The 13,700-nt window shown below is 39.4% G+C and overlaps 1 protein-coding gene across 1 annotated transcript in view; it reads right to left on the bottom strand.

Moving 5' to 3' along the window:
* Positions 1-8,986: 8,986 nt before the first annotated feature.
* The window catches only part of LOC114027154 (GTPase IMAP family member 6-like), an 8,777-nt gene continuing 4,063 nt past the window's right edge, over positions 8,987-13,700 (bottom strand). The window contains exons 2-3 of the mRNA XM_027841061.1: positions 11,515-11,590; positions 8,987-10,047 (exon numbers count right to left, since the gene is read on the bottom strand). Of these exons, the coding sequence (XP_027696862.1) occupies positions 9,134-10,047; positions 11,515-11,590 (990 nt within the window). The 3' untranslated portion in view covers positions 8,987-9,133. The remainder of the gene's footprint in view (positions 10,048-11,514; positions 11,591-13,700) is intronic.

Below are 13,700 nucleotides of genomic sequence, written 5' to 3' on the forward strand. Positions count from 1 at the left end.
GGAGAGAATGGGCTTAACCTCAAAATAGTTTCTACTAAATAATTTCACCACTCAGTTTGCTTATGAATGTGGAAGCCAATGGATGAATCATGGTCATTCCCTCTTTGCTTCTGTATCCCTCTCAAGAATACATACTAACTCTTCTTCCCAGTATGATTGATCTAGAAATTGAGGTGGAGCCTGCTTCTGGCCAGAAATGTCTAAATCCTCTGGACTTTCTCTGTAATAAACTTTCTTGATACTAAATAATAATAATAATAATAATAATGATAGCACCCACCTTCCAAGATTGTTGTGAGGATCAAATGAGATAATATTTGCAAAAGTCTTAACACGGTGCCTGGCACACAGTAGGTATTTAATAAATGCTTGTTCCATTGCCTGCTTGTGTATACTGGCATGATTGTTAATAGAAAGCACACCAGTGGGGGCTCACAAGCTATGGTTTAGGAATGCAATCACACAGCATTAACCCACAAATCTGTGGTAGCAATCATCCTCTGAGTACTCAACCCACAAGTGGGAATGCACTTTGGGAGAGTAGCCCAGAAAGGGTCCTACGCAAAGAAAAAGCAAAAACAGAACCTAACTTCAAGAAGTTTACATACTAATGAGGGATACATAGACAACAAAAGATATATGAGATAAATACCGAATAGGTGGAATGTAACTTTACAGTGGAAAGCACTAGTAGCTGGGGGAGTCCAGGAGAGCTGAGTCCTGCAATAAGCCAGGGATTCTAAGAGGCAGAGGTAAATAGCAACAACATCACAACCTGAGGAACATACTGAAAAGGCTTGGGAGGATGGGAGATGGATGCTGTGTGAGGGACAACAAATAGGCCTGTGTGATGGGACCATTGAGTTTGCAGAGGAGAGTAAGTGATGTGTAAGAAGATTAGAAAAGGGGCAGCCAGGTGGTGCAGTGGATAGAGCACTGGTGCTGAAGTCAGGAGGAGCTGAGTTCAACTCCAGCCTCAGACCAAACACTTGACACTTACTAGCTGTGTGACCCTGGGCAAGTCACTTAACCCTAACTGCCTAAAAAAAAAAGAAGAAGAAGATTAGAAAGATAAGAAGAGGCTAGATTGTGAAGATCTTTAAATATCAAAAAGAGAAGTTTATATTTGATGTGAAAAGTAAAAGAAGTCACTGGAATTTATTGAGTAGGGGAGATAGCATGGCTAGAACTGTGCTTTTGGAAACCCATTTTAATAGTTGTATAGAGCAGAGGTGTCAAACTCATGGGGCATGCAACTGACAGCTCTCCAGAGTGGGGCATGAACCAGATTTAAATGTAAATGGGAGATATTTAACAAAATAAACAAAAATACAATAAAACGTAATGTTAATACAAGGTTTTTTTAAGTTAAGATGTGGTCCACAGGGATCTTTATGTAGGGTTTGGTGGGCCCTTTTTGACTTAAGTTGAACATTGTTACTAGGGAATTAACCAGGAAATGACTAAAGAAATTGTGCTATATGAACTTAATGGAATAGTGTTGCTCCATAAGTAATGGCTAAAGGAACAGTTTCACAGAATCCTGGGAAGAACTGATGCAGAGTGAAGACAGCAGGACAGTTTAGAAAATGACCACATAAAGGAAAAACTATCTTTTATAGACTTAAGGACTCTGTTCAAAGCAATGACTAACAATGTCTCCACAGGACTTATAATGAAGCATCTCATCTACCTCCTTACAGAGAGAAGATACTCTCACAGTGAGGAAAAAGAAATCTATTTTTGTTTAGAAACATTTTTTTACAGGTATTTGGCAAGAAATACATTTTTGGATATGGGTGTACAAATTTGTTTTTTTCTTGACTATGCCTATTTGTTACAAGGTTCCCTCCTCCCATTTTTAGTTGGAGGAAAGGATTAAAAGGGGAGGGGAATACCAATAGTGATGCAAAAAGAAAAAGTAGGCCATTGAAATAATTTTAAAAGTTTACAAAGGAATTGAAAAAGAATTCTTTTTTTTTTGTTCAGTATTCTGTTTTCCCCCAGTTAAATGTAACAACATTTTTTTAACATTCATTTTTAAAACTTTGAGTTCCAAATTCTCTTCCTTACTCCTTTCCTGCCCCAATTAAGAAGACAAGCATTTTGATAGAGGTTATGCATGTGTAGTCATGCAAAACATATCCATAATAGTCATGTTGTGAAAGAAAACAGACAGAAAAAACCTCAAGAAAAATAAAGTAAAAAAAAAAGCATGCTTCAATCTGTATTCAGACACCATCTATTCTTTCTCTGGGGATGGATAGCATTTTTCATCATAAGTCTTTCAGAGTTGTCTTGGATCATATTTCTGAGAATAGTTAAGTCATTCACAGCTGATCATCTTACACTATTGTTGTTACTTTGTACACAGTACATTTCACTTTGCATTAGCATGTGCAAGTTTTTCCAGGTTTTTCTGAGAGCATCCTGCTCATCATTTCTTATAGTACAATAGTATTCCGTCATAATCATATACCACAACTTGTTCAGACATTCTCCAATTAACGGGCATCCCCTCACTTTCTAATTTTTTTTGGTCTGGACAATGGGGTAAAGTGACATGCCCAGGGTCATACAACTAGTAAGTATCAAGTATCTGAGGCCAGATTTGAACTCAGGTCCTCCTGACTCCAGGGCCTGTGCTCTATCCACTGTGCCACCTAGCTGCCCTTCAATTTCTAATTCTTTACCCCCAGAAAAGAGTTACTACAAATATTTTTGTACATACAGGTCCTTTTCCTTTTTGTTTTTTATCTCTTTTGGGAAACAGACCTAGTAGTGGTATTACTAAGTCAAAGGCTATGCATGGTTTTATGGACCTTTGGGTATAGTTCCAAATTGCTCTAGAGAATGGTTTAATCAGTTCACAACTCCACCAAGAGTGCATTAATGTCTCATTTTTCCTACATCCCCTCCAACATTTGTCAATTACCTTTTCTGTCCTATTAGTCAATCTGATAGTATAGTGGATAGTGTCTCAGAATTGTTTTAATTTACATTTCTCCAATCAATAGTGAATTAGAATATTTTTTCATATGGCTATAGACAGCTTTGATTACTTCAGCTGAAAATTGACTATATCTTTTGATCATTTATCAATTGGGGAATGGTTCTTATTTTATAAATTTAACTTAGTTCTTTATGTATTTGAGAAATGAGGCCTTTATCAGAGAAACTTACTTCAAAATTTTTTTTTCACAGTTACTATTGCTAACTGTATTTCCCTCTAACCTATTCCCCCCACCCCTGTTTATTCTATTCTCTCTCTCCTTTCACCCTGTCCATCCTCAAAAGTGTTTTGCTTCTGACTACATCCTCCCCAAATCTGCTCTCCCTTCTATCACTCCCTCCCTTCTCTTATCCTCTTCCCCTCCTACTTTCCTGTAGGGTAAGATAGATTTTTTTTTATACCCAATTGCATGTGTATGTTATTCCCTCTTTGAGCCAATTATGATGAGAGTAAGGTTCACTCACTCCCCTTCACTTCCCTGCTCTTCCCCTCCACTGTAAAAATTTTTTCTTGCCTCTTTTATGTAAGGTAATTTACCTCAGTCTACCTCTCCCTTTCTCTTTCTCCCAGTACATTCCTCTCTCACACTCCTTAATTTTAGTTTCTAGATATCATCCCTTCATATTCAACTCACACTTATACCCTCTATTTATATATACTCCTTCTAACTACCCTATAATGAGAAAGGTCTTATGAGTTATAAATATCATCTTCCCATGTAGGAATGCAAACTTATTAAGTGCTTTATGATTTCCATTTCCTGTTTCCCTTTTTATGCTTCTCTTGAGTCCTGTATTTGAAAGTCAAATTTTCTATTCAGCTCTGGTTTTTTCATCAAGAATGCTTGAAAATCCTCTATCTCATTGAATATCCATTTTTCCCCCTGAAGGATTATGCTCAATTTTGCTGGGTAGGTGATTCTTAGTTGTAACCCTAGCTCCTTTGCCTTCCAGAATATCATATTCCAAGCCCTCTGGTCCTTTAATGTAGAAGCAGCTAAATCTTGTATTTTCCTGACTGTGGCTCCACTGTACCTGAATTGCTTCTTTCTGACTGCTTGCAATATTTTCTCTTTGACATAGGAACTCTAGAATTTTGCTATAATATTCCTGGGAGTTTTTATTTTGGGATCTCTTTCAGGAAGTGATCGATGGATTCTTTCAATTTCTATTTTAACCTCTGGTTCTAGAATATCAAGGCAGTTTTCCTTGATAATTTCTTGAAAGATCATGTTCAGGCTCTTTTTTGGCTTTCAGGTAACACAGTAATTTTTAAATTACCTTTCCTGGATCTAGTTTCCATGTCAGTTGTTTTTCCAATGAGATATTTCACATTGTCTTCTATTTTTCATTCTTTTGTTTTTATTTTATTGTTTCTTGATTTCTCATAAAGTCATTAGCTTCCATTTGCTCCATTCTAATTTTTAGGGAATTATTTTCTTCAGTGAGCTTTTGGACCTCCTTTTCCATTTGGCCAATTCTGCTTTTTAAGGGATTCTTCTCTTTGTTGGCTTTTTGGACTCTTTTTACTATTTAGCCTTGTTTGTTTTTTAAGGTGTTATTTTCTTCAGTATATTTTTGTGTCTCCTTTACCAAACTGTTGACTCATTTTTCATGATTTTCTTGCATCACTCTCATTTTTCATCCCAATTTTCCCTCTGCCTCTCTTACTTGATTTTCAAAATCCTTTCTGAGCTCTTCCATGGCCTGAGACTGGTTCATATTTCTCTTGGAGACTTTGAATACAGGAGCTTTGACTTTGTTGTCTTCTTCTGAGTGTGTATTTCGATCTTCCTTGTCACCAAAGTAAATTTCTGTAGCTAGAGTTTTTTTTTCCCATTGTTTGCTCATTTCCCCAGTCTATTACTTGACTTTTAAGTCTCTGTTAAAGTAGGGCTCTGCTTCCAGGGTGGAGCACTGCCAGGGAGCATTGTCCCAAGTTTCAGATGTTTTGTGCAGCTGTTTCCAGAGATATGTCTAGGGGTTGTAAGTTTTCAGTTCTTCTAAGGTGGTATGACCTAAGGAGAAGTATTTACTACTTTTCTTTGCTACTCTGCTACTTCCTGTGCTCTGGTCTGTGAGCAACCATAAACTCTTTCCTGCCCTGGAACTGTGAGGAGGGTTCCCCCTCTACTGTGGCTGCAAGCTCTGCTATGCTAGTGCTCCTCTTTACCCTGGAACTACAACCTAGAAGCCAGATCTGAGTATGGGCAAAGCGCCAGAGTCCTGCATCAGACCCTGGTAATCTCTTTCTGACCAGTTGTTCTACTCTCTTACTGTCTGTGCTGCCCCTGCTGAACCAGTCACTCCTACGGCCTGCTCCTGGTTTGCTGGGGCCAGGGCTGTGCTGGCACAGCCTGTGCTGGACTGTGCTCCATTCTCACTCAGGGCAACAGACCCTTCCCGTCAACCTTCTAAGTTGTCTTTGGCATTTGTGGGCTGAAAGTTCTGGAAACCAGCAGTGTTGCCACTGGTTCAGTCACCCCATGGCCTGCTCTGGGTTTGTTGGGGTCCAGTCTGCACTGGTGCAACCTGTACTGGACTGGGCTTCCCTCTTACCCTGGTCCAACAAACTTTTCCTACCAACCTTCCAAGTTGTCTTGGGTTGGAAATTTGTTTCACTCCATCTTTTTGTGGGTTTTGCTGCTTCAGACTTTGTTTATAGTCATTTTTTAAAGGTATTTGGAGGATTTTGGAGGAGAGCTCAGGTGAGTCACTGTCTTTACTCCACCATCTTGGCTCTGCCTAAAAGGAATTTCAAAGTCAGCACAGACAAGTAGGACAGTTTTGAAAGTATCAGGTTGAATTTATTATATGCTTAAAAAAACAAACAAAGAACATAAGAGATATGTATGGAATAGAAATGTGTGGTTTCACATACAATTTCTTTTTGTGTTATACTTGTGTTTATACTTCTTTTTGTGTTAAATGATGTAGAAACATCATTTTTTTTGGTGTTTGTGAAATTCAGAATTGTATATATCTGCATATATATTCTCTTTATTTTCTTCACAGGATAAAAGTTACAATAATTTCATTGAGAGAGAGAGAAAATATCTCTACCTCTCTTCTTTTCACATCACTTTCCAGATGTGACAGGAAAAAAGCATCTTCAATTTCTCTCAAGCAAGCCCTGCATCTTAATAGACTCTCACTATATAGTATGTTTGCATATTTATACACACATATGTATATATGTATGTATGTGTGTGTAATCCCATCCCTATTTCAAAAGCCTTTCCTACAGGGGTTATAAAAATGTTACTGTAGCTTTAAGAAGGAAAGATGCTCACAGTTACAATTAAACCTGTCATTCTATGAGGTACTTCTCCATAAGGAGTGTAGGAGACTTATGTGCATATAAATTTAACTTTGCTATATGAAGATCTATGATATAAACTGTAGAGAAGACAGAAAGAAGGTAAAGAGAGACCTCTTTTTTGTTAGACCTGTATCAACTTATTTTTATAAAGAAACACATTATAAAGACTTTTATGAGGTGGGAGTCTATTAAGAGTCAGGGCTCAAGAGACATTGAAGATGCTGTTTTCCTGTCACATCTGGAGAGTGACATGAAGAGGACAGGGGTAGAGATATTCTCTCTTTTTTAAAAAAAAGTGAAATTATTATTCATTTTTATCTTGTGAAGAAAAGAAAGAGAATTCTTCCAAAAAGAATTTGTTATCCCAAGTAAACTAAACATCATGGGACTATTTTCACAATGGAAGAGAAGTCATCTACTCTTCTTGTGTCTCTTTTAGGTGACTGTGACTATGATCATTCACACAGCAATTTTGTAAATAATTATTTTTGTCTTATGATTGATTTCATTGTTAATAAACTGTGTAGTCATGCCTTGACCACACAATTACTCTCAGCCTCTTTAGGTCCAATGTCTACTTTTCAATTTGTCATTCCACCTTTTTTTTTTTAAAGGTAATTTGAGTAGCTTTCTTCAGAACCTTTAGTGTTGGCCATCTGTGATTCTCAGTAACACTGCAAAAAAGAGGTGTCAAACACTCCCAAATGTGGCTGAACCAGATTAAAATGTATTGGGAAATATTTAGTAAAATAAATGAAAATACACTACAACATAGTTAATGTTGATTTGTGGTTTTCTAAGTCAATATGTGGCCCTGCAGAGATTTGTTTTTATTTGAATTTGACACCACTGCCAAGACCATTAGTTGTTAATAGATGCCTACTGTGTCCACTTGATGACCCTCTTTTTTCCCTCCTCCCAATCCCAGTCATCAGTTCTGTTATTTGGGTTCTCTGTGTTCCCCATAGGATGTAGCATGGAGCTAGGAAGCTGTTTGCTGCTTAGTAGATTTTTTAAATGAATAAATGAAAGGATGGCACTCACTCAGATGCATCAGCTAGTCAAAAAGTCAAAAAGCATTTACTAAGCACTTACTATATGCCATGTACTATGCTGAGCTAGTCTTTAATGAACCAGAGCTATGGTTGCTTTCCCATCAAGGACAACATGTATTTTGTTTGGTTTCTCCATCTTTAGGCAGACCTTCCTATTTAAGCTCTTTTTCTTTGTCCTCATGCTGCTGCTGTGATATCCAGTCTCCTCATCCACTCTCCTCCCTAACCCCATGTCCTATCTGGGCTTACTGTCCCCTGCTTTATTTATCACAACACCTCTTTCCATCAACTCTTACCTGTCCTAGATTTCTTCCCCTTAAGGTCCTGCTTTGTGCTTTCTCTGTTGACCTGTTAAATTAATCTTTGCTAAGGTGTTAATTATTTATTTATTTACTGATTTATGTATTTATTTGAGCAAATTCAATTCACAAAACGCTACTACAAGGCCTTGTGAGATTCAAAGTTAGATAAGATGCTTGCCTTCATGGAGCTTACAATCTAGAAGGTAAGATAAGATATGAATATACATGACTATGATACAAAATAGAATATGATAGTTCATTAGATATTTAATAACAAAATACCAGCAGCAAAGTTCAAAGACTGAGGAGATAATTTTGCCTGGCAACATCAAGGAAGCTATCATGGTAGGGAGAATGTTTGAACTGATTCTCAAAGTATGACTAGGATTTTACCTTAATGTGTTACCCTTCTTTAGAACATTTTAATTTTTGCCAGGTATCAAAACTTTTGCCCAAAGGAATCAACATCTAATGGTATGAATTTTAATCACAGTGGCCGGTCAGTGAAGGAAGTGTTTTTGATCAGGGGCAACTTTCATCAGTGGTCATTAAGGCACATTATGCATGATTATTTGTTATTTATTATTAATTGCTATCTTTTTTTATTAATTTAAGGCCAGTCCTACTTTTTTTTTTTTTTTTGCTTTTTAGAGAGGCAATTGGGGTTAATTGACTTGCCCAGGGTCACACAGCTAGTAAGTGTCAAGTGTCTGAGGCCAGATTTGAACTCAGGTCCTCCTGACTCCAAGGCTGGAGCTCTATCCACTGTGCCACCTAGCTGCCCCCATTCTACTTCTATCATTCATAAGGATGTCAATAAAAATTTAAAACACAAAGATACCTACTAGGAAAAAGATTCATTATTTGACAAAAACTGCTGGGAAAAATGGATAATAGTATGGAAGAAATTAGATTTAGACCAACACCTAGCACCTTATGCAAAATAAGATATGCAAAGGCAGCTAGGCCGTTCAATTCTGGCCTCAGACACTGACTAGCTGTGTGACTCTGGGCAAATCATTTTACCTCTGTCTTCCTCAGTTTCCTCAGCTGTAAAGTGGATCAGATGAAGTGACTTGTTCAAGCCATAGAACTAGTCCAGTGGCAGAGTAGGATTGGCAGTTGGGTCTTTCAGATATTACTCTGAAAAATGAAGAGATTGGATTAAATGATGCTAACATCCCTTTCTACCTGTGGATCCTTTGATCCTGCATCACCAATAGAATTGTGGAAAGAATCAGATAAGATTATGGGTGGAAAAGTTCATTGAAAAGTATAATAGCCTGACACATATCTTGGGATGGGATTGTTTATTCTAGGCTACTTGCCATCAATGATACTCTGGCTAGGGACAGCTCTCTGAGCTTTCTTCTACTCTGATTCCCAGCTCTGGGTTCCTTCCTCTCTATCACAGTGCTTGGGTCCAATCAACTAGGATAGGTTTATGGGTAGTAGAGGAGATGATAAAGACTCCTGAGGAACCTGACAGGGAATATTTCCCTGAAGGCACCCCAATATGAGTTGCCAACCACCCAAGGGGTCTGCGACTCCATCTTCAGCACTGATTTTTGATGCTGCTCATATTTCCTCTGAATGGCCATCAGACTTTCTAGGGTAGAGCAGGTCTGATCTGACTCCTTTGATGCTATATTCTCTTTACAGAAAGTTCCCTTAGAACCCTGCCGCTGGCCTATTGGCTCTTCTCCCAGCTCCTCTCTTAACTGTTGAATATTTTCCTGGATATAGTCATACACCTCATTCGAGTAGCAGCCTAAGTTATTTTTCCAGACTACCCCTTCTATCATCTCCATCAGTTCCTTTAGTTGGACCTCGTGTCCCTCCCCTTCAATTTTGTTGTTGAAACCACAGTGAAATCCTTCACACACCACATGCAGCCAGGTCAAACTTTTGTTCCCTGTTTCTTGTAAGTATTCCTTTAGGGTTTCCTTCCCTAAGTCTTCTTTCCTGGTGAAGACAAGGATGGTGTGAGCCAGGATCTCTGCTCCAAAGATCTCCTGGATGCGCCTGAGGACCTCCTTGTTCTCGTTGGTGTAACAGCCCAACTGCATCACCAGGAGCAGGGCATGAGGCCCTGGGGAAGAGAGGGCCATACAGCGACAGATCTCTAGATCTTCATTTATTTGGGCACTGGAGGAAAAGATATCTGGTGTGTCAATGACAACAATTCTCCTTCCATGCCATTCCCTGCTCTCTCTTTGGCAGCTCTCAGTCACTGGCCTGGGACTGAGCTTTGACTTGAAGGCTTTCTTGCCAAGGATGCTATTTCCAGTTGCACTCTTCCCACTTCCTGTCTTCCCTACGAGGATGAGCCTCAGCTCTCTTGGCATTACTGGGCCTGGAAAGTACCAACATGAAAATGAGAGGGTCAGAATTCTGAAGGACATAAACATCTGTTTCCTCTGTTGCCTTTGGCCAACTCATATTGAAAAACAAAAGCCAAGCAGCTGTCATTGTTCTGCTTTATAGCTGGACCATGGGAAGGAAGTCAAAGGGGCTTTTCCTACCCCCTTCACCCCTGTGCTACTCCCTATCCAGCTTACATATGAATGTTGAGTCCCAGTTGGGAGAGGAAGAGAGTGAGTTTGAGGCAAGTATTGGAGAGAGAGAGAAAGAGAGAGAGAGAGAGAGAGAGAGAGAGAGAGAGAGAGAGAGAGAGACTTTTGCTGACTGAAGAGTTGCTTTTTGACAAGTAAACAAAATTCTATTAACTACCTCATTTCCAGGTCAGATTTCCTCATGTTGTATCCTGGCTGCCTAGATTTTTGCTATAGGCAAGCTTGCCTTCTCTACATAATACTCCAGTTTTCTGATCTATCCTCTCCCTGCTTCCTTACTTATTTGTGCTGTGTTTCATCTCATTTTGGCCAAACTCTTTCTTTTGGCCTGCCTCTTTCCCTATCCCTCACTCCATCTCACCCTTCCCATTCCTTATGTTTTACTGAGAAATCCAGTAGGGATGTGAGCATACCTCCCTGCATTTACACTCCCCAACTCAACTCAATCAGGAATTTCATTATCAACAACTGTTCCCCTTTAATGTTGACAAGATACTCTTCTCATAACAACATTATGATGTATACAAAGTCTATATTAGTGTCTTCATTTTACAGGTGGGGAAACTGAGGCACAGAGCCCTTAAGTGATTTGCCTGAAATCATACAGCTAGTAAGTATCAGAGCAAGACTCTGATAGGCCTTTTGACTACAATAGCAATACTTTCCCCACAATATCATGCTACTTCTCAACTTTTCCCTTTTTGTTCCCTTTCCCTTCCCCCTCCCCCATTTCAAGTGATCTCAAGGGTCTGGGGGAGAATGCAAATGAAAAGCAGATTCTCCTCCCCCAAAGCCTTGAGTTTGTTGTTGTTTCATTGTTTCAGTCGTGTCAGACTCTTCATAACCCCGTTAGGAGCTTTCTTGGCAAAGATGCTGGAGTGGTTTTTGCCATTTCCTTTTCCAGCTCATTTTACAGGCAAGGAAACTGAGGCAAAAAGAGTTAATCAACTTGCCCAGAGTCACTCCACTACTAAGTCCAAAGCCTTGGGATCTCTGGCTTAATGTGTTGTCCAATCGCAGTGTGTTTCTAACCCAATGAAGGTTCAATATTGTTGGAATTTCAGGCACTGTGCAAGGCAGGTGAGGGATAGATTTGAGGGTGAAGGGAAACCTTCCTCATACCCTGAAATCATACCATCTAGGCAGCCACCTTCTTAGTCTTTATATAAGGCCAGCTTCAACTGTTCACAGGCACAGTTGGTACTGCTCTCCTTTAGAGAAAAGCCTTTATTATCAACAATTCTCACCATTCCCTTGAGCTGCCTGATCAGCAAAAACTTCAGTGTCGCCACAGGGCTCTCCATTTCCTCTTCTCTCTTCCATCTGAAGAAAGAAGCAGACATGAAACTGAAATTAATTTTTATCCTGAGGTCCAAGGTTCAAAATACACTGATTTTTTCTTTCCAGAAGTGTTGTATTTGGCAAGTTTTTGATAGTCTATATAGCTGAATGAGAGGAGGTAAGGGAGACTTGTCAAATAGGACCCTGCATCTATTTTAGAAAACAAGAGAGATTCCATTTCTCATTTCTAGCTCTATTCTTTCAGAATCTGAAGAGCTGAATGGAAGGGGTAGGACATGGGTTGGGTCCAGACGGATGGCTAGGATTTGGAGAAGGAGAGGAGAGGAGATAAACATCTTCAGAGAGGGAGAGGAAAACAGTATGCGCAGGAATGAGTCAGCTGAATATGAGGAAACAATGAGGAGATAGATCAAGGCAGATATGAGATTGTGTATTGGGACCAATAGGCAATAAGATTGGATAAATAATACAAATATTCATCAAGCTGAGATTCACCAAGATTTTCTTTGCAACAAGCCTATGAGGTCTGTAGTGGAAATATAACTGTGCCATTTTATAGATCATAGGTTTGTAGGGTTGAGGGAACTTCACAGATCATCCAGTACAACCTCCTCATTTTATAGACAAAGAAAACTGATTTCCAGAGAAGTCAAACAACATGCCTAATGTTGCCCAGGTAGTTAATAGCAAAGCCAGGATTTAAACTCAAGTTTAAAATGCTGTTTCCTTTCCTCTCCAGCCTTTCCAATTCATATATTTTTTCATTAACACTGCTACTTTGAAAATATTTCAATAGGATATGCCAAATAATCCCCAGTCCCCTTGATAACCTTTACATAATTCTCAGGGATATATGAATGCCTGGTGCAGAAGGTAATACTTGAGCTGTGTTTTTAAGGAAGAGAGGGATAGCCAGCGCAAAGGTACAGAGTGAGATAATAGATGTTCAATGCTTTGTAAAGTTTAAAGTCAAGATTTTTAAGTGCCATTTGTGAAGTGTCTGCCTTTCTTCTCCCACTGCCATTGATACTGCTGTCAGAAAGTGTTATTGCTCTTTTTACAGGGAGACATCCTCCTCCCCAAACCCTCCCAACAACATACCCTCAGATAGTCAACACATTTGAATCTCTGTTGGCTTCCACCAAGCTGGCACTCTATGGGATGCCAAGTGCTTTGAGAATGTTGATTTATATCTCCCCACAGAAAGCTCTCCAGCCCCTACTCTCCATTGAATTAGGGTGACTGGATTCCACTCTTTTGTTCCCTTGCCTCATGATGCTGGCAGCCTTCTACCTACATAGAAAGATCAATGCCTTCTATTATATTTCTTTGAGGCTGAGAATATACCCCAATACCATATTTCTCTTAATCTTTTTAGCTCTTGTCATGTCTTGGACACGAAGCCACTGCAAATTTTCAATATCAACATTCTCCAAGAAATGGCCCCAGGTTCAAGTTTCTCTATGGGCCACATTCCCTATACTTAGGATCCCCACCAATGTGTTTACTCTTGGTGGTCAGCCAGAGGATATAATTAGTTTGGAGAAAAGGCATTTAATGAAATGGTATAAATAAAAAATATATATATGGTAGCAAAAAAGTTTCTCCCATCATCTTGGGTCATACTCTTTGACAAACTGACATAGCACCAGTGAGAAGGGTGGATGTATACAGGGTATATCCCTGCTGGGTAAGGAGCATTATGTGGAGGGGCAACTCATTCCTCTGACACTGCAGGCCCACTGCCTTCTAGTGATATCATTGTGCTGCTCCTGCTTAGCCTGTTGCTTGCTGGTTCTATAGACTCTGCTGCCTCCAGTTTCAGTCTCAACTCAAATCCTTGGCTATTTCTTCCTTAAGGGAAAAGCAGATGCCTCCATTCTCTTTTGACTTAAAGCCTCTTCCTGGTTCTTTTATTTTTATTATTATTATTTTTTGGCTAGGCAATGGGGTTAAGTGACTTGCCCAGGGTCACACAGCTGTGTCAAGTGTCTAAGGTGGATTTGAACTCAGGTCCTCCTGACTTCCAGGGCCAGTGCTCTATCCACTTTGCCACCTAGCTGTCCCCTTCCTAGTTCTTTTTCTTTCTTTCTTTCTTCCTTCCTTCCTTCCTTCCTTCCTTCCTTCCTTC

Source organism: Vombatus ursinus, unplaced genomic scaffold (assembly GCF_900497805.2).
Source record: "Vombatus ursinus unplaced genomic scaffold, bare-nosed wombat genome assembly UNPS02014852.1, whole genome shotgun sequence".
NCBI lineage: Eukaryota > Metazoa > Chordata > Mammalia > Diprotodontia > Vombatidae > Vombatus > Vombatus ursinus.